The sequence below is a fragment of the Phalaenopsis equestris genome, unplaced genomic scaffold, assembly GCF_001263595.1.
Source record: "Phalaenopsis equestris unplaced genomic scaffold, ASM126359v1 Scaffold000787, whole genome shotgun sequence".
NCBI lineage: Eukaryota > Viridiplantae > Streptophyta > Magnoliopsida > Asparagales > Orchidaceae > Phalaenopsis > Phalaenopsis equestris.
The window spans coordinates 750,818-777,932 of NW_018165227.1; the positions used below are offsets into that span (position 1 = coordinate 750,818).

Below are 27,115 nucleotides of genomic sequence, written 5' to 3' on the forward strand. Positions count from 1 at the left end.
ATTTTTAGGTGTAGAAGATAACAGAATCTCATCTTTAATTCAAATATAAAATAAAATAAAATAAAAACATTTCACAGTATATATGCGTATAACTTTAAAAAATCTAATACTAGTAATATTTTGATGTAATATTAACATTTTATTTATTATAGGATGGTTACGTTCTCATCAAAGACTAACAAGAGAACATACGCACAACTGTAACTGCTACTAATTTATTTTTAATGAAAGTTTAATGATATTTTGCAAATTTCAGTGTTATGATATTACATACTGTACATTCTACTTGACGGTTAACATGGTAGAACTTTCAGCAAAGAGGCGGCTCTCCCAGGTTTGTACTTAGCTGCCGGCTTGTGCATGCAGAACGCCATCATTCCTCTTCATCTGATTGTGCTGCTGATCCAGCTACAGCCATAGAAAAAATCTTTGTAGAATGATGATCAGGCAATACGCCTGCATAAATGGCACAAATTGTTTCAAAATTTTATCAAATAAATATTATTATAATGACACGTATAAATTTTATCTTGACAAGAAAGGAAAAATGTTCAGGGGACATCAAACTGTCCCAAATTAAGACAATCATAATAATGCATTAAAAACGAACATAATTTTTAAAATATGAAACAAATGTATCAGTGAAAAGGATGGAATACATGTCATGTTACTCTTAAAATTATTGTTAAGGGCCAATCAATGCAAAATTTCCCAAGGCAATTTTTGGTTGCGCAAAGATATGGTTTTTTTCTAGTAATGTCGCATGAGGCCATTTTTATCAAATAAATATTATTATAATGACACGTATAAATTTTACCTTGACAAGAAAGGAAAAATGTTATGGGGACATCAAATTGCCCCAAATTAAGACAATCATAATAATGCATTAAAAACTAACATAATTTTTAAAATATGATACAGATGAATCTGTGAAAAGGTTGGAATACATGTCATTTTACTCATAAAATTATTCTAAGGGCCAATCAATGCAAAATTTCTCAAGGCAACTTTTGGTTGCAAAGACATGGTTTTTTTTCTAGTAATGGCGCATGAGGTCACTAATGTGGATCAGATTTTGGCTCTTCGTTCTTTTGGCTCTTCGATTATTTTTGGTGGTGGTAGAGTTTTCCTATTTGCGTGGCTATGTTATCTATCAGGTGGGAGCAATTCTTGCAAACAGATTGTGTTCGATTCCTCAAAGTGATTGTTGTAATGACAGAATAAGAGTATATTCTACACTCGTTCTTGCAATATGTGTATAGAGGAATATAGGCACTTAATTCTTGCAATATTTTCTATCAATATTGAACAAGTTTTTGTTATTGCTCGCGGATATTCCCATTTATTCTTGTGGAAGCGGTTAGCAGCTACATCTGGATCCCTTAATTACCCGTCATTCATGAGGATTGGATGTGGCACTTGAATTACTCTACATCTGGATCCCTTAATTACCCGTCATTCATGAAGATTGGATGTGGCACTTAAATTACTGAGAAGTTAATTGGAAACTAGTTTTTTTATAAATACCAATAAGCTAGTCATGTAAAATAGCAACTTGGCTTGGGTAAAATTTTCAAACTTGTGTATTAGCTTGATGTGTTCTCCTAAAAGTGTCCATAGCTTGGTTTTAATTTAAATATTTTTTTTATTTTCATCTAAAGAAAGTAAGTTTAATGGCATTTGATCAGTGAGTTCATGTTTTCTTTGTAAAATGTATATTTATTGCAACATTCTAATTATGCTAGAAAATCCTAATTTTAAAAAACCATGCATCACCCATTTTGTTTTTTTAAGTTAAAAATCATGCTTTGAAAAGCAATGAATTTATTAAATACGCAATCAGATGGATGCATTTAGATTCCAACATTGCTTTCAAACAACATAAACCTTCTCAAAACTCCCTCATAAGTAATGTATGCACTTTCACACTCAAATGAATGAAAATGATAACATTATTTTTAAAATATGTTTTTTGAGCCCTATACAAATTCAAATGTTGGTAAATATAGACTTCGTAATCCAAGTTGCTGCCAACATGACATCTACAGAAATTATAAATGCTTCTATCAATTACCTCAATTTGGCCATCAACATGAGGGTGAAAAACGTAAATAAACAATAAGTTTGCGCCCAATTATTTCCAAAAGATAGTCCACAAATAACATATGAATCGAATATCATAATCAAAAACTATAAAAAGAAATAGTTTATTAAGATTTGATGTAAACTCTAGGTTAGAGCCCAAAATTTTCCAAAAGATGCAATGAGGGGCCTAATCCATAAAGACAAACTAATTCCTTAAACGATAACTTTGCAATGTGTGAAGCTTCAATATATTGGAAATCACAAAGAACCGCTATAACACACGACTATACAACGTCCATACATATACCAAATTAGGGTGCTTCAAGAAGACATTCAATCCAACATTGCTTCATAATTTTTCCTGGTTGACAAATCCTACATTCACCGCCTCTCTCAACATTATAATTAAAAGAGGTTCAATAGAATCTAGACTCTTGGAAATGTACGGTATTATCACATCAAACATGTCAAACAATGCACTGATATGCAATGCACAAATAAAAACTTACAAAAAGATGCGAGGGAAATGAATAATTTGGAACCTTTGAAAGGAATCCATTTTATTTGTGGAAAGTGGAAGGGATTACAAGAGTGATATTCTTAATCTCAATATAGTTAATTCAAATTTTCTCTAAATCATTCAAAATTGACTCAAAAAAGAATTGAAATGAGTATAATATAAAATGTGTATTTAATACATATTACAACACTTATCGTTATGTACTTAATTACTCAAAAATTAATGTTCAGAAACTTAAATGACTGGAAATGATTTTGATTTCAACTGAAGTTTTAAGTAAAAATCGCTATTGGAATTTTTTATTTCAAGTTAAACCAAACTCACTCAAACTCGACTCAACATCAACAATAAGTGGTATGCAATGTGGTTAACAACAGTGACATTCATGCAATGGAATTTACTAACTTGACTATTAAAGAGATGTAACTAAGAACATTCACAAGAATGTTGTCTATGCCGTCTGTGTTTTGTAAACATTAAAAATTTTATAAATGTTCCAGCCATTTGGCACGAAAAGAATCAAGTTGTAAACATTAAAAATTTTATAAATGTTCCAGCCACTTGGCACGAAAAGAATCAAGATTCTTTTGTGAATCAAAATTCTTTTGTGAATGGATAACCCGTGGTGCTAAATGACAAAAATAAAGAATGATGACATTATGTAAAATGGTGATGCCAATAATATAAATTTTAGATTACAACATTAAATTACACTACACGTGACACAGGTTTTCTTGGGCCATTTAACTTTTCGCTAAAGTAAGCCATAGGATAACCTTTGTTAAGAATGTCACTAATGCCTACTATGAAAGTATCACAAATAACCATAAAAACATTGTTAAATAAAAGAGACATGGAAAAAGAAATTTTAGTTTCATGATAATTTTGAAGGCCTTTGCACAGTCCAACGAACTTTTTTTTTCTTTAAGAAGATAGTGAGTACGACTAAATGATATTAATCTAATAGAATTAAATAAAAATATAACACTCAATAGGACGAAATGGATAAAAAAGGACTCGGGTAGTCGACCCCACTTAGAGGGAATATTATAAAATCAAGATCAGAATTATTACTAACTTCTTCTTCTTCTTCTTCTTCTTCTTCTCTTCTTCTTCTTCTTTAAGAAGACAGTGAATAACACTGGCATTGTCTGGTCCCAAGCTCCGGATGTGAAAAGTGGAGGGTTGCGTTAGGTAGGTAGTCGATAGCATTCTTTAAGAAGACAGTGAATAACACTGGCATTGTCGGGTCCCAAACTCCGGATGTGAAAAATGGAGGGTTCCGTTAGGTAGGTAGTCGATAGCCAGCATAAAATTTATCGGAAAATCATGATATAATCCTTTAAATCCTTGTGTAAATAGGACACAATAGAGAAAAATGATTCATGTAACCGACCCCACTTAGTGGGATAAAGGCTTGTTGTTGTTGTTATAAGAAGACGGTGAATAGTGGATGAAAAAGCTAAAATTAACATGAAATCTACTACATATGGTGGTCAAACTATGAAAGCTACATGCATCCAAAATAGATTCAGGTTGAGGGCACTCAATAATGGCCATCAAGAGGTTTAGCCTCCAAACATTTGGTGGACAAAACAAAGCCCAAAAAGTTATTTGCAATATGTATAAAGTGCACATTTTGAGATTAATAAAAAATTTCCCATTTTAAAATGTTTCTAACACAATTTTAGATGTTCTAATTGGCACAATTTGGCAGAGCTGTGCAAAAGAAAATCAATAAACTGCATATCAGAGAAAATTGACTATTAATTATTTTAGTATCTAGTTATCTCATGAATATGATGGAATTAGATTGTTCAAACAGTAATAACTAATCAATTAGACATTATGAGGTGATTTCAAAAGCAGTATAACATTCTTCTCCAATTTGAACCCAAATTTGATTGGCAACTGCCGTTCCTTAAATTTCAAATATATCTAAGAGAAATAGGGGACTCCTATAATCACATCAAGTGTATCACAAAAGCAAGAGATAAAGAACTTGCATTTAAAATGGCTTTGTTAGCATAAGTGAAGAATTTAAGCATTAAAAGAACAAGAATAACACAATAACCCAAAATTTTTTACGATACTATTGGAAATGCGTCCATCAACTAGACATTCTTAATTCAGTAAGTTTGACGAGGTCCATTTTATTTATAGTTTCACTTCCCTCTTAATTACTAGTGTGGAAAAATCACCATACTTGGTCATCACAATCACAAGTTCCTTTGATACACTTCATTGAGTGACTATACCCTCAAAACAACAATGTAACTTTGAAACCAACTATGTAACTTGTCTCACATTAAGCAATTGTTTCACTAGTTGTTTGCAATAACAGGCAGTTATTCCCTCTCACATTAAGCAATAGTTCCACTAGTTGTTTGCAATAATAGGCATTTATTCCCTATTTGGCCTTAATTTCAGCCCAACTAATAAATTGGTGGGGTTGCCTAAGCAATCAGTATCAAGCTAGTTGGCCAAAATCATTTGGCCGAACCTCCTAACTTAATTGTAAAATGAATCAACTTACTATTAGATATATCATGCCATTCACAAAAAAATTTATTGCACAAAAAGTCAATTAGGAAGCATTGGGGCCAAGCTAATAATAAAACGTGGATGCATTAATCATCCTAAAAGCGTCATTATGATCATTCTAATTAAAATAGTCATTATAAGGCCCCACTCAATCACACTTTTTTAAGGGCTAGCATTGACCATTCAATTCATATGGGAATCTCCTTCATTGCACTGAACAGAATGTTATCTATGGTTTACTTAATATAAGGTTGATATAGGTATTGTTCTCCAGTCATGACAAAAGATGAATATAAGTATCCCTCTGATAAAGAGTATCATTAAATTCTTTCTTAGAATGAACAGGTTAATGAGTTTTTTTTTTTTTTTCTCCCCTATGTAGCTTATAAATTTTATAAGAACAAGAAAGGTGGGCTTAATTGAGACACCTTTGATGGTGCCTTCAACTTAGGCATAATCAGGTGAGAGATGAATAAGACATCAATTCTTCAACAAGACCCTTAAGTTCACCCATAGCTATCTCAAATATCACTTATAATTAAACCCTAATTTTAACCCATTTAGACTCAACACTATGCACAAGTGCAACTAAATTATCTCCAAACTTAATCAAGTTCAATCACGCATTGATTTGTCCTTTCTTGAGCCTCTTCAAGTAAATTAGTTATCATGGATGATAGCATGATTCTCTTTTAATGCAGCTGCATGCAATGAAAAATGGTGAATGCTGTGGCGTGATGCAACTAATAAGAGGGAACAATAAGTTAATGCCAATGTTAACATTCTTTGAACATAGTAGTGCCAGTCCTTAAGCAAGTAGTCAATTCAAAGGAAATAAAAAAAGGTGCTCAGATGGTAGAAAGCAGGCAAGTGGAAGTTTTTTTAAGCATATGGAAGTTTAGAATATGATTCATGTAGAATTTAGCATCTCACTCAATACAATAGAACTTTCTTGATATTAACTTAGAACTTGCCAATTACATGGTTATAACCTAAATAATAGTGTAAACCTTTTAATAATAAGAGGTTGCAGCAGTGATTGTTGGCCGGAACAAGACAACATGCACCAAGAGTAGAGGCATACACGGCAGCAACAGCATTAAGCTTCAAAATAAAAACAGCTACGTTTTTCATTGAGCAATTTCAGCAAACAAGAAGGAAGCGATATGTTCAGTGGAATAAAAGCAAGCATAGCAATAATAACACGAGTTCTCAAACAATAAATTAAGCAAGCAAGTAGGAACGGTAGGCAACTCTAGCATATGTAAAATTGATGTCCATGGAATAGAATTTCAACAAACCAGGAAATGTCTAAAGATTTTGGTAAGAAAAATTAACAGAAGCGGCAAGTGGATAACAACAAATTGAAATGGTGAACATCAACAACTCACTTCAGGAAACAATATGAAAATTCAAAAGCATGCAATAATCAGAAAAAGGAAATGTTGTAATCTAAGCACAATGAAAGATAGATGGAAGATTTCCAAAAATTTATAACTTCTCATACCAATATTAAACTCGGTAGATGAGGGATCAAAGCGATAGAACTGAGAGGAGAGTAAAGAAGAGAAAGGAGGATAGAGGAGCAAGTCTCCACCGGGAAGAGAAGAAAATGAAGCTTTTCTACATTTGAGAATATCTACTTCATTCATCAAAGCCCATCAAATTCATTTTTTTAAAAAGGTATTTAAAAGACAAAAGCTCTATGGCATACATGATAAGATTATAATGTCTAATTACTAATAGTCAATAAGGTACAAAGCCAAGTGAAATGCATAATATATCCTAGAAGAGCACAAAATAAACCAAAAAACACAAATAAGATTTAAACAACAAAATTATCTAGAATCAACTTCATCAGTGAGATAAAAGTCAAAATCTGTCGGGAAATAAAATATCTGGACTCATATGTAGCATGTGGCAGTAGTTGATCTAAATCATAATCTCTATCCTTCATTTATGCCGGCAAAATACTATATTAAACTCACTTGAATTCAAATTTACAATGAAAAGATCATTTAACCAAATCCTCAGTGAAAACTCCGTCAATCAATTGCAGTGCATAATAGTTGACCCTTAGTTTGTGTGCAATGACTCAATTGGGCTGTCAGATTCTACAGAATACTACAGACCAAAACGCTTGTGAAAGCTCAGACGCCCTAATCAGATTTTTACTCATCCACATATGGATGGACATGGCCTTATATTAAGCAGAAAAGTTACACATCAGGCTAGCAAATCCAGTTGACTAGCAAACTATTAAATTACAGACTTTGACCTAGAACTGCCACACCCCCTTTAGTTTTTTTATCTTAATTCAGCAAAGTGAGAGCAATAATAATTTATTTCTACTAATGATTAAAACAGGGTAGGACCTGGAATGGATTGGAATGAGCTTTCTCTCTCTTCCTATGCCTCTCCATTCAAGAACCTTCATACAAAACACATTAATTTATTTCTATTAATAGAAACAATGGAGTGTTATTAAACGTTAAATGGTAAAATCCTAGTTATTAGAAGTGTCATTAACTTCAACTCCAATCAAAGATTGAAGAAGTAGAATCCTATTTGAATAGCAAAGAGCACTTGAAAACAATGCCAAATACTTACTCCTCATGGCCAAGTAATATTGTATAGAAAACCTAAAAAGATGCCATCATGGCAAGTGGTAGTTTTGCCTTCTGCTGAAGATTCTTCAATTCTATATTACACATTTTTAGACTACATTTTTAACCATGAAGCAGTGTGTCTCCCTATATCTAAAGAGCCTTAGATTAGCTGGACTTGATGTCTTAGGCTAAACGCTAGAGTTAGCAATCTGGATTGTTTAGCCCCATAGCAATAAGTACAAGTCAGAGTAATCAAATAAGAGTGGGAATCATGTGAGCCGAGTTGGGTTGGATATTGCCAAAAATTAGTTAAAGGCTTTGCCCAAACTCGACCTAGCCAATTTGTGGGTTAGGACCAATCCTAGTTTTTTTTTATTTTTTAGCTCAGCCTGGAGATAAACTTGCACAAACTCAACACAAAATATTATCACCAAAAATTAAGTGAACTTACATATTCAAATCAAGAGCATTGGCAAGCAAATTTGGATCAATCATGTAGGGCAAACTGCACGCCTCATGTACAAGCTAGTCATTCAACTGTTTGTTTTCTAAGGCAATCCGTTTATCAGATCGTCACAATTCAAATACAAGCAGCCTATTTATCCCCAAATTAGAAGCAAAACTTAGACAATTTTCTAATAAAATAAAATTGTTGGTGGAGTATATTTGTTATGCTGGTTTTAACATAAATTAGAGGACATTTGTGAGGATTAGTTTTTAAGCCAAAATGGAGTTTTATCATTCAATTCAACCACATGTCAACATAGTGTTGACCATTAAAACAAAAAATTAAAAAAAAAAACAGAGAGCATAAAATTTAAAAAAAAAAGCCTCTAAGTGCTCCCACCCCGGAATGCCATAATACTAATTTGCTCATTGGGACCATAATCGAAGAAACCCCCACTTCTATCGGTTTCAAAGGCACGAATGAAAGGAATTTCTGGTTTCCTTCTATTCTCATACAGCAGGCAAAGTCACTACTCCGGCTTCTTTTCTTAGTTTTGCACGAAAGAGAGAGACAACATTCGTGTACACAAGCTCAACATGCCATCTCTCTATTTGAATCCCATACTACCTGCCTCCGACAGGAAAGGCAACGACGTGTCCGTTGTGTATAAAGTCCTCTGAAAATCCTAGTCATCTCTATCACGAGTGATTCAGCTAGCCAAACGCCTGCCTCACTCTCCTCTAGTGACTGAAACTCTTTTGATATAGTCGTGGTTAGTGCTTGCGGAAGAAAACAATGATGGGATCACGACATACAAAGAAATCCAAAACTCTTGATTTTTCCTTCTTCCGCCTTCCCGAAGCCTTCGCTCTGCTCCACACGCAAAAACACCCCAACCTTATCTGAAACTTGGGTCACTTTTGTCCGTGATCTTCCACGCCATCATCACTCCTCTAAGTCTCAGACGCCACTCGACTTCTTCCTTGTGTTGCAAGAGTCGTCAGCCCTACGCATATCCCTACATCAAAGCCCTGCTCAACCTCTTCTATTCACAAACAGTCGAAACCTTAATTTCACATTACACTATACCAAACTACTCTCACTACACTATCTGTTCAATTCACATAAAACGACAACTCCATTTACCCGAACCGAACCCAAAAAACCTGAACCACAATCCTCCCCACTCATTTTTTTTCCAAAAAAAATAAAATATCAAAGAAGTAAATAATTTTTTATTTTCATTTCGTCGATTTCGCCATTTTTTTATCGTTGATTTTGTTGATTTGTTGCTCGAAAAGATATAAAAGGGGGCGGAGGAAATTTTAAGTTTTTAAATATCCAATTGAGGAAGTTTGAGTACCTGTCAAGGTAATTATATACTCACTTGAAAAAAATTATAAAGTTAGGAAATTTACATACTTTTCCTAGAAAATCCAAATACTTGTCCAGGAAATTGAGTAACATCCAGGGAAAGTTGAGTAGTATAAGGAAAAATGCATACTTGTGATTGTGTTTGGGTGAGAGATGTGTGGAAATGCGGAAATGTCGTTCGATAGATTTGAAGCAAAAAAAATTAAAAATAAGCACACAAACAAGAAAATCACAGAAAAACAAAAGAACACCAAGATTTAATGTGAAAAAACCCAAAAATGGGGAAAAAAAACTTAGTCGTACCAAACTAAGAAATTCACTGAGAAAAAATGGAGAGAAATGTATAAATTACAACACACTCAAGCCTCTACAACTTTGGAACTCAATGATGCTCATTTCTTTTCTTTAACACGAGAAAATGTGAAATCAAAAGCCTTCGACACAGACTCTTACATTCTCATAGCGAAAATGGAATTTAAATATCGAACTACATAAATTCAATTAGACACCTAGGCACCAACACCAAGCACTGGGTTTCCGAGCTCTCAAGTTTAGGGAACGGTCTGAGAGCGACTGCGCCACTCCTTGGGGCTGCAATTCTAAAGGCTCTATCCCAAAATCATGTTGATGAGCACTAGGCACCCTCACTACCATCAGAGCTGCACTCCACGTTGGGTCGTCAATCCAGACTTAGAAATCTCATTAATCAGATAAAGGGTGTCTTCAATGTTATCTTGAGTCATCACTATTGTTCATTTGGTCACCTTCCATGAATCAACTGTGAAAGTATCATATACTCTGACCTTGCAAGGTGACTCACAAAAATCAAATCTCTCTTCAAATATGGAACAAAGCCAACTTCATTGAGTTTTCAGATTGAATCATTTGGCAATCTCAAGTCAACATCACCCTTTCCAGCAATACTACAGGCATTGTCTCCAAAATACATCTTCCCTTAAGAACATTGAGTCTAGAGGCTTTGTACCGAGGGGACATGTCTAGCATAGTGTTGTGTGTGCCTGTGAATATGATCATACTAGCGCTGGTGTTGTATAGCATAGTGTTATGTCAAGAATTTAGTATTCTGTTCAGCGAGAAAAACCTCCAGACTCCAGACTCTTGTCAATATGATTGTATTGGCACAGGTATTGTATAGCATAGTGTTGTGTCTGCCTGTGGATCTCATGTATCTCCCAATCTATGATCTCCTGAGCGACAGTCAATCGATCCAAATGCCCAAAGGTCTCATCTACAGATGGTCTAGAAGAAGTGGAACGGCGTCGAGAAGAACTCTCTCCTAGCTCTTGTGGGAGCAGAAGGTAGGCCATAGGCCTGAATGGAGGCCTAGGAAATAGCTTTCTGGGGCTGAAGTCGCTCCTCTCTTCCCCTCTCTACTCCCGTTGAGTCACATAAGTTAGTGATGGCCTAGAACTACAGTGGTTTGACCACTGGCAATATAAAGAATAAGCTCGTGAATGATCACCCAATACCAATGGATACACCCCGCTGGATACAATAGTTTAAAACTGCCCTATCTCTCACGACATCAGTAAGGTTGGTGGTGGGCGAAATCCTAGATACAATGAAGTGGAGCTAGGCTTTGGATATTCTGTTCAAATGAGAAAATTTATCCTATTCTCACCTTCTCCTGTCCCCGTCTTCCAACACCCAGTAGAATTAGTGAGAAAATCAATAATAACTTGGTAGTCTAGTGTGGGGATTTGTGAAGAATCATTATTGGGGAGGTTCTCAAGTGAAAACAGTCGGTTGATAGTGGTAAAATAAAAAGAGACTTGCTTCCCCCACACAAAAACTTGTCTGTCAACGAACTCGCTCGCATTGGCATAAAACTCCCTTACCAAAGGGATACATGTCGGGCTAATAACAGTAGCAAACATATTTCAATTTCTCCTGAATATCTCGGCTTGAATCTCCGGCCTAGGTGACTGAAAAACTCGCTCGGGGATTAATCCCTTCCTTAAAATTATTCGAGAATACTGTTGGGAAGCCTTTAAGCTCACAAATTTCCTCTCATCATATTGGGTTTCCTCACTTACCCCTCATTTTAGGCGGCATAATGGGAGGAGTTTGGAAAAAAGGTTGAAGAGGAAATGAGGAAAACTCGACAAACTCACGGTGAAAATCCAAAATGATGGAAGATCTCACTTTAGGATGGGAATAAGATTCAGATATGAGTGTTTGACGGTTGATCTTCGGCTCTAACGGTGTCTTCTGAGCGAGCTAGGGCAAGGGTATGGGTGCGGCGTGACTCCGACTCTCGACAAGAATAAGGAGGAAATAACAAGCAAGAAAAGAAACAAAATGGGTTTTAAAACCCAAATCATGCTAGGCGTGATCACGCCAGTAGGGCATTTCACCATTCGGCCCCAGGTTTTTTTGTAATTCAAATCATGCTAGGCGTGATCACGCCAGTAGGGCATTGGCATTTCACCATTCGACCCCAGGTTTTTTTGTAATTTGAGCGCTTAAACATCTAGAAATTGTTTTAGAAGAGTTGTGATAATTTTTTTGGAGTTCAAAAGAGCATATCAAACTCTTATGATTTTTTTTGGGGGAGGGGGGTGGGGTTATGTTGATCAAACCTTGATTTCTGCTTTAATTCTTCCAAGTTTCTTACTAGATATTATGAATATCTTATAAAGGTTCTGTCACAAATTATCTTCCAAAAAGTAATTCTTAATCCCTAAATTCTTCTAAAAATTGACTCTTTGCCGATCGAATATAAAATTAAGATGAACGTTCTTCACCATTGCTAAAAATTATCAGAGATTGCTCCAAGTTTAATCGGGGATCCACAATGCTTTGGATTAACGTTCAAGTTACTTCTGCTTCCGAGAGAGAAAATAAATTTGGGAGATGACTTGCCTGTAATGGGTACAGAAAAGATATCAAGCGAGAGTCAACTGTAGAATCTTTTAAAGAGTGGAAATGAGGTTGGTAAGGCTTCTCAAAGTAAGATGTAAGACAAGGATAGAAATATTACCTCAGAATAGATCTAATCATCGGGATGAAATATTTGGGATTTATGGGTCTGTGGAACCAAGATTTTTTATCTTATCTCACAGATGTAAGATAAAGTTTAATTATGGGAACCTCGTTTTCTACAAGAGCAATCTCTCATAATTAATTACATCTCTAGTATCATAGACCCTAAAGAAAATTCTTGAATAATACGATAAACCAAATTGTTAAAGATTAAATTTTAGAAGGGAGGATTTTAAATGAAAAGGACTTACAAAACAAGGGCCCGATTAGAGAGCTATACCTGATGGGAAGTGATTTAGAAAACTTAAATTGATTTGACTGTTATAAATAATTAGGAACCCTAAACTAGGAATAGAGTTGGGTAAGAAAGATTTCTAGATAGAAAATAAAACTCTAAGCTCTATAAGGAATCATAATAGGTGGACTAACCTAGACACTGGGGAAGAATTTACCCGGTCAAGCGAAGTGTGAAGGCCTTATTCGTTGATAATTCACTATTCATTGAACTCCGTCTCCTAGAATTGAGGTGCAGCCACTACCCTTTGGTTATGCAAATTGTACTCATAGCATTTCCTCAACTCCATATAAAAGGATAAAAGGAATTTGTCCTTTTGCACTCAGATTTATCCTGTGTGCCCATAAAATTGATAGAAAGAAATCGGCCACTTTTTCTTTTAGATTTTTTTCCTTTTTTTTTTTTTTTTTTTTTTGAGTAGACTAACAATAAGCTTGTTTGTGGTTCGACCTAATCATTCGTCCTCAAATGATAAATTAATACAAAATTAAGGCAAATTTCTTGATTTTGATAAAAATCTTTTAGCATTTTATAACAAATTGAGGGCCTTGCCAGTGAGCATGACAATTGTAAGCATCAAGATAGGCATCCAATCAAAACTGCACCTATCTTAAAATAAGAGAGGGACGGGCGCTTTCTTCATCATGCAATTATCAAGAAATATTGATAACAAAACAAATAATATACCAGGCACATTAATAATGAGCATAACCAAATAATAACAAAACTTTTATATTATTGGAAAAAACTTAAAAAAAAAGATCTAATCAGCCCCATCTATGGTTCAAATTAATTATATTACCACATAATTAATTCTTAATTTTAATATGTTGTAAGAAAAGTGGCTCATTAGTTTGCTGCAAAAAGTTAGTAGAGGAAACAAAACCCTACAAATTAAGCAGGAGCAAATTGGATACATTTGTCTTGTAGTGGTTATGAGATGAGGATGAACTAAATATTGAGCTAGTTACATCTACAACAACAAGAAAAATAACAAGCCTTTATCCCAAAAAATGAGGTCGGCTACATGAATCATTTTTCTCCATTGTGTCCTATTGAATGTCTTATTTTCATTTAATTATAACAAATTAAGATCATTTTTTATACAATATGTCCAAGTTTTTCTAATTTTACCCCTACCTTTCTTAACATAAATCGAATCTAAAACATCTACTCTCCTAACCAGATCATCAGATGATCAACGTTTAATGTGAACAATCCATCTAAAGAAGAAAGAAAATAAGTTTTATTTTTTCCCCACATTATTCTCCTCACACCAACCCTATCATGGATATATACATTTCACATTTTGTCTCTAAGTATAAAACCACTCATCCACCTAATCATTCTCATCTCGGAAACACTTAACTTAGTATTATGCTTCTCTTTTAAAGGCCAACATTCATCGCCATAAAGCATTGTAGATCTCACCACCTTCTTATTTTCAGTCTAGGCGATACTTTTCTATCACACAATAGGCCCAAAGCATTCCTCCACTTCAACCAACCAACTAGAATTCTACAAATAACATCCTCATCTATATCACCATTACTTTGAACAATAGATTCAAAATATCTCAAGCATTCACACCTTTTAATACTTTGATCACCCGTAGTTACAACTCTGTAACTAGAGCTACTACTACTAAAATTACATTCCATGTATTCAGGTTTAGTTCTACTCAACCAAATGCCTTTAAACTCCAATATTGACCTCCATTATTCAAGTTTTTCCTGAACTTCTTCTCTAGTCTTATCGACAAAAAAGGATATCATTAGCGAAAATCACATACCAAGATATATCCTCCAGTAAATGTCTAATAAGAGCATCCAAAACTAAAACCATAGCTAAAACAAAAAAATATGGGCTTAAAGTCGATCCCTAATGTAATCCAATAGAAATAGGAAAATATTTGGTCAATCCTCCTGTTCGAACACAAGTAACAGCTCTAGTATACATATCTTTAATGACTTGAATATAAGTCATATCAATGCATTTCTTCTCTAAAACTCTCCAATGGATATCTCTTGGAACATTATCGTAAGCTTTTTCTAAATCAATAAAAATCATATGTAAAAATCATATGTAGTCATATGTAGATCCTCCTTAATCTCTCTGTACTTCTCCATCAAACCTCTCAATAAATGTATAGCTTCCATAACAGACTTGCTCAGAATAAATTCAAACTGATTATGAGAAATCTGTCATAAGTCTTAACATATGTTCAATTATCCTCTCCTATAATTTTAAAGTATTTAAAGTCTCCTATAATTTTAAAGTATGACACATCAACTTAACTCCTCTATAATTTGCACACTCGTGTGCATCCCCTTTATTCTTAAAAATGGGGACTAAAATACTCTTCCTCCATTCCTCGGGCATCTTTTTTAGTTTTTAAAATAATATTAAAGAGTTTAGTAAGCCAAGAAACTCTCAACTGACCTAAATATTCCAAACTTCAATTGGAATATCATCAGGTCATACAAATTTTTCACCCTTGACAATGGTTTTTTTTTAAAACTTTCTCAACTTCTTTTTAACTAATGCGATGGTAAAAATGAAATATTTTATTATTATTAGGGATATTAAGATCACTACAGTCGATCGTATTTTCAGAAACTTCATTAAAAAGTTTATCGAAATAACTCACTCATCTATGTTAAATATATTTATCTAAGAAAAGCACATTTTGATGTTCATCTTTAATACACTTTATTTGAGTTAAATCATCATTTTTATTTTCTCTTTGTTTGGCTAGTTTATAAACAATTTTTTACCCTTTTAGTATCTAATCTATTATAAAAATAACTAAAAGTAGAATTTTTAACGTTACAAATTGTTCTCTTAGACTCCTATGAACCATTTTATATTTTTCTCAATTCTCTAAGCTTTTACATCTAAACCAGTTTTTATAACATAACTTCTTATATTTTATCATTTTTTACACATTTTTATTCCACCGCCAATAATTTTTTTATAAAAAATTTTCCTTTGATTCTCCAATTACAACTTTTGTCACTTGTTTAACAGTGTTTGTTACTTTATCCCACATAGAATTTGCTTCTTCATGAACATTTCAAATCTCGAAATCTTGAAATTTACTCTTTAAAATAATTGTATTTGTGTCTATTAGGTGCCCCTATCTAATTATATGAGAATTGTGCCTAATATTCTTTAGTTTACAACTCATCATCTTGAAATCCAGAATTGGTAATCGATGTTGGGTATTTAAATTCACTTGGAAAGATCTTACAATCTTTATATTTTCGATGATCTCTTCTCATAATAAAATAATCTATTTGTGTATTATTAGATTCATTCTTATAATAAGTAATAATATACTCATCTCTACTCATCTCTTTTCTTGAATAACATATTAGTAATAACAAAATCATACGTTACAGTAAAATCTAATATAGCTCTACCTACATCATTAATCACTCCAAAACCGTAGCCACTATGAATATTTCTAAAAGATTCTACCACTCTACTGACATTTCCATTTAAATCTCCTCCAATAAAAAAATTTTTCTTCAAGAGGTATCATTTGTACTAAATCTTCTAGATCATTCCAAAATTTTTCTTTAGAACATATATCTAAACCTACTTGAGGAGCATAAATACTTATAATATTAAAAATCTTAGTATCAACAACAATCTTAAAGACTATAACTCAATCCCCAATTCTATTAATTTTTACAACATTATCTTTCAAAATCTTATATAATTACACCGTCATTTCTAGTGCGGCTTTTACCTGAATACCACAATTTAAAACCTAAGCTATTAATCTCCTTAGTCTTTTCTCCGACCCATTTGATTTCTTGAATGAATAAGATATTTATCTTTCTATGAATCATAATATCATCTAATTCCATTAATTTATAGATTTGAGTACTTATATTCTAAAATCATATCATAATATTAGTTTCATGGACTAACTTCTTTACCCGTATCCATCCATCATGTGGAAACTTTTGCTTATTTGACACTACCCCCGAACGCCGGTGTAGCAGCATTTGCACACATTTCATTGTATTCAGATCATATAGCGTGTCACTTCCAGAGAACGCCATAACATTTACACAATAGTTAAAAGGAATCATGTCATGATTTTTCGATAAATTTAATGTTGACTATCGACTATCTAACACAATCCTTCACTTTTCACATCTGGAACTTGGACCCTCCGATAACAGTGTTTGAGCTAATTACATCTAAATGCAATAAATCAAATGCATAGCAAGTGAATGTACTAAGACTTTTCTAATATACTCCATTTCAATGGACAAAACTAATAATCAAAATTTTGACCATATTTATTTTCTGTATAATAAATTATTTTACAACCAATCAAATTTTGAGTAAAAAGTAAACAAAACCAGTAGAAATATATACCAAAACATAAAATATAGGATTTCAATGACTAGCTATGCAGTGAATTCACTCAAGTAAATTAGTTCAAAGAAATCCAATCCAAACAAAAAAGTAGAGATTGTTTGGTACACTTGAGATCTAAGCAAGCTTTAGCTTTAAATCTTGCCAAAAGAAATTTTGGGGACTTAAAATTCCATAGTTCTAATAAATTCAATTTCAAGCTAACAATTGGTTAAATCAAAAATTTATTAAATATGCAATTCATAAGAATTGAAAGATTCAAATCCCAAAGAAAATAGTAAACAGCATGATTCAACATTAATCATGCCAAACAATTTATAGATTTTAAACCTATCAAGGTTCACTAAATATGGATTTATAAGAGTTACTGAATCCTACTTGTAGCTGAACTAATATGATATCATTTCTGAGATCACGACAAATGGCAATTCGAAGATGTCGGCAACTCCAGAAATTTGATGGGAGAGAAGTAAAAAAAGAGCACAGCATAAAGAAGAAACTTACCTTGGCTTTTCATTCATCCCAATGTCTCAAAATGGAGGCTACTTATAGATGTATAAGAATTCTTATTCATTATTATTAAATAATTAAATACTCTTATTAACCTAATACAAGAATTAACAATCCCACAGTATACTATCATTATCAATCCCTTCAAAAACACCTTACCCACAAGGTTGAGAAAGACACAAAAATACGAAAAGGTGGGATGGTGGAGAGTCGTCGATCGTAGGAAAAAGGAAGAAGTTGAAAACAGAGCCAATCTAGATATGTTTTACTCAAACTTTCTCGTCTTAACTGAATATTTCTTAAAGCATCTATTACCGAAATATTAGGGGATTGGTAGATTATTGAAGAGGTGGATAAGGAGAGCCAACATATGTTGATGGATGAGGTTCTTTCCCGTAAGGATTGCTATGTTTGATTTGATCATCTATCAGATGATTGCCAAAAAGAACATTTCTGAAGGGAGAGTAGAGTTGGTGGTGTCTGGCGAAAAAAATGTAACAACAATAGAGACGAAAAGTGGTTTGACACCTTGAGGAGGTGACGGTGACCTACGAGATCTAGCGAGGCCATATCTGCCTGAAAGCAGCCATTTAAGCAAGGGAGTGGAGAAGGACCTGGTGGCTCCAATGACAAGGGAGGGTGTAGATCGATTTGGATGTAAGATCGATGCAAATCCCAATAAAACTAGTGCAGGACTGGAAGACAAATCTTAATGGAGTGTGTGGATTCACAATGTTGAGTGTAGACCAGCAGACAAGAGAGTTGGATAGCAAAAAGGAGAACAAACTTGAATGGAGGCGAAATCAAATCATGCTAAGAGAGCCAAATCTTGAATGGAAAGAATGGCAATAGCAGGCTTCGCAATGAAATCTTGAAGGTTGGAGACAAACCTAATAGGACTGTGGGAAGAAGGGGCGCAAGCTTGGATAGAGGGTTGAGTGTTTTGCGACGCCAATGCAAAATGTGATGGAGAATAACAAGAGCTAGCAATCATGGATGAGATAATGAGATGGTGAAAGAGAAAAACCTTTTAAGTATGACTTGGTGACGAAGCCAAATCGTGTGGGGCGAAGACAAATGTGGGGAAGACATTTCTCAACATAAGCACCATTAATATGATCCCATTTCAAAGATCACAATAAAAAACAATTCGGGGATTATAAGCACCTGTTTGAGGATAACATTGGTAATGCAGTCGGATTGTGTGGGGAGGACACGATGAGGACGCGATGAAGTGAAAGAGACTTTTCGACATAAGCACCATTAATATGATCCCATTTCAAATATCACAATAAACAACAATTCAGGAATGATAAGCAAATCCAGAAATTACATGAGGGAAAATCAAAGAGAAGAACACAGATTAGAGAAGAACCTTACCTTATCTTTTCATTTGCCCAATGTCTCCAAATGAAGGTTATTTATAAATGTACAAATTAGTTATACAATATTAACAAACTAATTAATTACTCTTATTAACCTAATACAACAACTAAGCATCCGACAGCATACTATCATAAACAGCCCTTAAATAGTCCAAAAAATAATATTGATTCCTATAAAAGTAGCATGAGGCGAAATAAATAAACAAAGCACTTCTTCACAAACAAGCCTGGAATGATAACATTAACTACATGCCTCAAATTTGGAATATCAAATCCATTTATCAAATCGTGAACCCAACTTCAAGCCGATTGCTTCCATATGGCATTAAATCAAAAGAGAAAAAACATCAATCAATTAATACGAGCATTCCATCCCTTACCATCAACGAAGTACGAAGAGGAAGGCCACCCACGTCGGGTGGTACGAGAGAGCGCCTCCTCTTCGGTGAGTGACTTCTCAGAACGTGCAATAACCCCAAGTTCGAAGCCATGGCCGCGAGGCCTCGGAGGAACCCAGTAAGAGGATCCAGGGACGAAGGGGATCCATGCCGGGGCCGATTTCTGTATGACAAGTACCTGGATCGCGTCCTCCAGCCTCCGCAAGCTAAGGACCTCCACCTCCACGTTTGTAGAGTCTGTCCCCTGGCCGAGCTCTACTTCAATGAGCTGCCCAACCTCCGGCCGGTCAGAGCGCAGGCGAACGCCCACGAAGCGCCAAGGCAGCGGCCGCACGACAACGCCGGGTCCGACGTAGCCTAAGCAATGACTGGAAGGCGAAAGCTCACGGCCTACAGATTGCGATTCGCGGATTAGGGTTCGGGATAAGAATCGTGCCATCGGACGAAGGAAATGTAAATGTAGGCGCTCCGACGAGGTGAAGCGCTTGGATGTTAAAAAGCTGAGAATTGGGCGTGAGAATTATTTGTTCCAAATACAATGGGTAAAAGGCAAATTCAATATCAAAAATCTGTGAGCACAAATTTTAAGAAAATTTGATGGTCCGTGAACAAGTCTCTTAATTAAAAAGAAATGATCAGTAAGTCTCGTAATTAAAAAAAATGATCGATAGAATAGTCGATCAATGATCAGTAAGTCTCGTAATTAAAAAAAATGATCGGTAGAATAGTCGATATTGATCCACTTGATGAAGATAGGGAAGTCAACCCGATGGATCCTGACCCAGTCGAGAGCCATTACTCTCGACTCACTTTCCCCCAAAACTCAGTTTCATCGGTGGGGTTGATCTAATGCGCGAACCAATCGAAAAGGGCCGCATAAACATCGGTCTATGTATTCAAAATTCTATAATAGCCCTCATTTTCTAATTGAGCAATGGAATATATGTAATTTCACAATCATACCCCCTATACCGATAATAGGGGATCATTTATCGAATAAAGATTACACATTCTTAGTCTTCATTGTTTTGTTCTCTCTGTATTTCTCATTCCAGTTAAACGCTTTATTACTTGAGTGTGTTTCTCATATAGTTTCGAATTTAACATCTTAAAAGGTGCAGTAATAATGAATTCACACCAGCAATAAAAAGAGAATCATGACAAGGAGAATAAAGTCACTTGTGAGACGCAATAGACATCGATTGCACTAAAGAGTTGTAGAGAGACTCGTAAAGTGAGAGATTTAGGAGCTGAGGGATCAAATAGTGGGGCAGACTATAGAAGCTCACAGAGCCGTGATGGCTTAATGAGGGGAACATGTCCAATGAGAGCATAACCGCCCTTGGGAAGAAGAGCTGGTGCATAATGGCAAAAGGCCAAATTATGGCATAGAGAAGGTCGGAGATTCACAATACGAGGATAGTGGTGGGTTCGCGCTGGTGGATAGGTAGCAATTCGGGTGCGCTGACTCCCCACACCAGCTAAGGAATGTGTTCTCTCTTCAGATCTTCAGAGCTAAACCCCCTAAGAAATTCAAAGTCCCATCACTAGATTCTTATAAGTGTTGGAGTGATCTGATAGACCACCTTGCATTGTTTGAATCATTCATTTATCTTCTCTGAGTCTTTGACGCACTAAATATTATTTGTTTTTTTTACCATTTTGAGGGCAACGGGACTCAGATGGTTCAATGGATTGACAGTGAGACTGGTCATCTGTTTTGTTGATTTTAAGAGAATATTTTTGGAGCATTTTGTCAGCAACCAAAAACCTAAGAAGTGCTCACATGCCCTATGGCAATTTAAGCAAGGGCAAAATGAGAGCTTGCGCTCTTACATCATGTGATTCCAGAAAAGAGATGTTAAAGGTAAGGGACCTGGATACCGGGCAGGAACATGCTACCTTTACCTAAAGCAAAAGGGGAGAGAGATTTTGATATGACCTCGGTGTGATGGAGTCGAAAAACTTAACTAAAATGTTGAAGATGGCCAATAAACACATTACCTACCAAAGAGAATGTCATCAAACTCTACCATAAACATGAATTATCATATCAACGTCCTCTGAACAGAACAATGAGTAGATGCCTAAGGAGAACTTACACCTTCCATAAGTCTTTAGTATGAAGACAGTCAGCCACCTCGAGACAACAAACAAACTGACCAAAAACATCAGTAAAGAGGTTAGGTGAGAAGCCATGACCTATGTCCAGTGGCCAGCTCAACATTATGAGCAACCTTCTAACAATCACAAGAACCTGAGGGCCACTCCTTTTAGAGTGTCAATGGTTGAGTTAGTAGAAGCTATTCAAGAAAAGGAATACTTCAAGAAAGCACTACTAATGAAGGTTGGAGCTTCCTTCAGAACACCAACAAGTATTGTAAGTACCACAGGGGCCACGACCACAACACGAAGGAATGCAGATATCTCTAGAGTCTGATGAGCAGTTAGTTTTATTAGGTAAGCTCAAGGAGTTCATGGCTATAGGGGCAATGACTCAAAGGCAAGGAAAAGCCACAGTAATGGAAGTCCCAAATGAGCTTGACAAACAACATTCTTATAGTTGAGGTGGTACCCACTATTTTTGAAGGAGTGGATTCATCCCCACAAGCCAGTTAGAAGAGGCATTGAATAGAGGAAATTTGTTAGCTGCATTCACTCCCAAGTGATGTACCCATCCTCCTATTTTTCTTTAATGATGTTCACTTGGCCCCAAAGGGGAGCCTATATGGTGTTTTTTTTATTGTTGAGTTCATTATAGGCCTCAAAATATTTATATCTAAATGATCAGATGCCATATTTGAAGAATAATATATTATTCCAAATAATAGAAAAATTACCTTACAATGGATCTAATCATTTGAATGATGAAAATCTTTGTGATTTATTAATCTGCAAAACTAGAATTTTTCCCTTACCATACTGGTGTAAGATAAACTTTATTTTATTCTAGGGTTTGGTATCCCCATGTCAGGCCTCCCTCATAGTTAATTATTTCTCAAGAATAACTCCTAAGATTACTTTTGATTAAAGTTATGCATTATATCTCTCTTATTTATCAATAAATGTATGTGAGATAATAGATTTTAAGGACATAAATAAAAGGGTAGACTTAGATAATGGGTTGCTTCACTTGAGCATTAAAACTTCTTTACCCCTAGGGTTGAGCACAATAAATGAGAGTCAAATTGATATTATAAAGCTTGAATTAGAGATTCAAGTATGAGAGATAAATTTTTGAACTGAAATGAACTGAAATGGGTCTGATTTAAATAGGTGTGGATTTGATTTGAATTGGGTAGAGTGAAGTTGAGTTTATTTTGATATAATTGAATTGAGACACATCATAGTCTAAAGGGTAGTAAAGGGTAAGGATTTCGAGGTAGAGGTGAAACCTTAAACTAAATATCTCAAAACAAGAGGTTATAGGTAGACTAACCTAAATTTTAGAAAAACACGCCCGGTCAAGATGCCCATAGTTTTATATCATCTCGCTTACATAAATAGCCTTAGACTATTGACAAATAGAATAATAAGAGGTCTCCCTTATCGTCATAGCAAAAACTAAAGGTAATCCTTTCCGCTATAAAGTGGTTTTAAGTATCTGTGTTCATAGCACGAGCTACATCATTATTGAATACTCTTATAGTCCAAAGGGTAAGCTATTTTATTTTATATGTCCTAATCCTTAATTTTATCTATTAAGTGCCTAGTAACTAACATATGGCTTCTAGACTAGACTAATCTAGGATATATGTGATCCTAGGTTTTCATCTATGTTGACTATCGTAAGGTTCAATATTTGAGAAAAATTAGAGTTGGTTGATTTTAATTATTTGAGGGGTTTACTTTTTAATAAGTTGTTTGTTTAATTTTAAAGTTTATTAGTTATGAAGACAAATCAAGGTTCTTTTAGGGTTTTTCAGTTTTAGTTCTTAGGGTGTCAGTTATTCCAAAGATTCACAATTTTCTAGGGTTTACACTCAATTTCCCATCCTCAATTTTCTTATTTATCTTTCTCAGTATTTTCAACAGGTGTGGTCTAAGATTTCATACTCGGAAATATTATACTTACATATCATATTTGATTTCTTCTTTTTTAAACATGGCTTTATTCTTCATGAAATAGCCATAGGGCTCTCTTTAAGTATGTGTTTATATGTGTGTGTGTGTGTGTGTGTGTGTGTGTGTGTGTTCATATGCACACACGTTATATATTACGTAGGCATACAAAACAACATACACATACATATTTCTCTTAAGCATACACATATTTCTTAATTTAGAATTTAGGAAAGATAAGTTTAATGTTTAATTATATTTTGTTACATGAATTGATTAATTATTTAATTATTTATTTATTGACTTAAATTTTAAGTTTTAATTAATTTAAAATCTTTATAAATTTACTAAGGCTTTTATAGGTTAATGTTAATTAATTAAATTAATTAAGTAATTTTATTACTAAACTATGTTATAATGGTTCAATTGAATTTGCTTAAATTTCACTTAAATTATTAATGTTTTAAATAAATATTAACACTTTAATTAATTAATTAATAACTTTTATAGCTTCATTAGTTAATTTGTAAGTTAATTAACTTAATTAATAAGTTAGTAAAATAATTAGCAGCCTGCTATTTTTGACCACATAATTTAAGTTATTTAAATATTAGTTTAAATACAATTAGTGGATTAATTAGGTTATTAAAAATATTTTAATTCACTTTAAAGTTTTGGTTAAGGTGATTAAGGGTAATTAGAATGTAATTAAATGAATTTAAGTTTTATTTTTATCATTTTAGTGGGGTTCAATTTTATAGTTTTATCATTTTATCAAGAGTTAATTTTGTTTTTATCAAATTAAGGATGGAATACATGAGCAAAGAATAAAAAAAAGACCTATGGTTTTCATCAAAATGTATCACTTTTACATGCATAACATCAAGAAATTTAAAAAATTTCCATAAGGGTCATATATGGCTCTCGATTTTGATACTTTTGGACATGACATCATTTGAAATTGCATATAAAATTTTTACTCAAAAATTACAAAAAAATTGAATCAAAATCACATGATTAGAGGGAAAAAAATCAGTTTTGGAGTTTTAGGCATGTAAACAAGGTAATTTAACAAAATGATATCACATAAACATGGAACAATGCAATTAATAGAAAAGCCCTATGATCTTGCATGAAACATGGTGAATTGTACAAGTTAACATCAATGCAACATAATGTGAGAATTAAATGAAAATATTGAGGGATTTAAGTTAGTAAAATAATTAAATAAAAATATTGAAAATATGTGAGAAGACAATTAAATGAAAAGCCCCATCATTTGAACATATAACATGGATGAAAATATTGAGGGATTTAAGAGAAATAAAAAATGATAGATTTAAAATTAAACAAATAAACATGTAAAAGAGAAGTATAAATTTAAATTTTTTGGTGGATTTTAGAATTAAAAATGCAAATATGTGAGAAGATGAAGGAAGTTTGACTTTACATGATGAACACTTGAAATAAGATAAGAAAAGATGATTCATACCTTTACTTTGATGTGAATTCCTTGAATCTGATGTTCTTCCTAATTGCCTTGATGTTGCGCTATTTTTTGCCTTGGGGAAGAGAAGAAAGGTCACAATTGGTGGCCTGGAGAGGAAATTGCGAGAGAAGGAAGAGAGGAATGAAAATGAGGGAGATGATAAGAAGTAGTGAGGAATGAATGGGATGGAATGATGGGGAGTTGTGAGGTTTTCAGTCAAGTTGTGAAGTTAGTAGGGGCGGTTGGTTTTGAGAAAATGATGGTTATAAGGGATGGAGGACTAGGATTAGATGTGGGAGGGTTGGGGGGGAGCTTGATGATGTGGCATAATAAGGAATGATTCTGTGAATCAATGTGGTGGCAAGTGACTTAATGTCTTGGATTGAGCAGCATACTTCTGTCGGTCAACATTTTCTCAAAATAGTTTAATTTAATATGTATATAATTTTAATTTTAAAAATAGTATTTTTAATGTTGAAAAATGAGACAAAGGAGATCTCATATGCTTAATAGTTTAAGTAATCGAGTGCAACACCACAGATAATACACTAACCTAAGAGATAGGCATACTACTTGACGGTGAGCTAGATTACATAAGAAAAAAATTTTATGACATCTGTTTGGTCTGTGAACCTTCTATGTGTGACCAACAAGTTCCCCAACCTAACATAAAGACTATGTAGGGTTTATTTTGCTTGAGTTCCAACTTCCTTATAAAGACAAGCCCGTATAGTTAATTACATCTTAAATGATCGAATCCACCTAAGAAAACTCTTGATTAAGATCAGTGGATCCGTATTGACAAATTCAATGTTTAGGTTTTCAAGATTAGACATGAAAAGTCAAGTGGGAAAAGACCTAATAAGAACCGTTATTTTAGGAGTCTAAAGGAGGGAAGAGAAAGGGGATGACATTAATTCTGAGGAGAACATGGTGACTTCCCAAATTATCCCATTATTTAGCTACACATTTTAAAGATGATAATATTTAAATGTTCACTTTTGTCGATTTTATTTATTTAGGGCTTACACTTGCATAATACCAATCATGCAAGTAGACTGAGAAGATAGAAGGATTCATGTTGTACCGAACGACAACCTCAGAATCCTAAAAAGAGTTAGGACTTATAGCACACAACATGATTGTGCAAAAGCCTAAAGATAGTGTGAGAATTTACGTCATGCTAGACAACCCACTTTCAGTTCTTATAGGTCATGTTGCTTAAGTCTAAGAAAAAATTTGTTGAAGTAGATCTGCTTAATGTTTTGTCTTGTTTTGTTGCTTGAAGCTGTCCTTCGTCAACTTGCTTCCTTGTCGTGTTGCCCATAAAATTTGCTCCAACCTCCTTGAAGTAGCATCTTCAGGTTTAGGGTTTTATATGTGAACATGAAATATTGTTAGTTTGGTGGCTTGCCGCAGTGTGCCTCTATTGCGGCAGATTTTTGTCTGTTACTTTTGCAAATATTTTTCAATATTAAAAAATACACACAATTGTTATCATAATAAAAATTCAATATAACCCCAACAAAAATAACATTAATAAATAATTTTATCTTTTAAAAATATTTAAACTGTCAAATCCTTTAATACTAACACAAGTATGTGTATCGCTCAAGTAATAAAGGGCTCTAATGGAGTCCTAGATATTGATCACACAGAGAAGTTGGAAATGCTTATAGGTAAATTCTTATAATTATAATTTAAATCACAATTTAAACTACAAAACTAAAGTATGAAATTTGAATCTAAAGCAATTTAGTGTATGCTAAATAAAATGCAGTTAAAAGAATTAAGTTAATTAAACTAATTGCTAAACTTTCAAAAGTAAACTTACAAAATCTATACAAAATTTTTGTGATTAAGAGTTCAAATTTAAGAAAGCATCATTCCCCTTTACAATTGGTATATGGATTGTGAAGAAATTAAAATTATTTACAAATATATAAAATTATTTTGTGTTAAATAGAAGCAATCCTATTTTTTACGCTCTTC

The 27,115-nt window shown here is 33.9% G+C and overlaps 1 protein-coding gene across 1 annotated transcript; it reads right to left on the reverse strand.

Annotated features, from left to right (window-relative positions):
* Positions 1 to 151: 151 nt before the first annotated feature.
* LOC110031209 lies at positions 152 to 20,093 on the reverse strand. Its single transcript, XM_020734301.1, has 2 exons — positions 19,555 to 20,093; positions 152 to 456 (listed from the first exon to the last, which is right to left on the reverse strand). The coding sequence occupies exons 1-2, from the start codon at positions 20,009 to 20,011 to the stop codon at positions 374 to 376; spliced, it is 540 nt and encodes a 179-aa protein (XP_020589960.1). The 5' UTR covers positions 20,012 to 20,093; the 3' UTR covers positions 152 to 373.
* Positions 20,094 to 27,115: the final 7,022 nt, after the last annotated feature.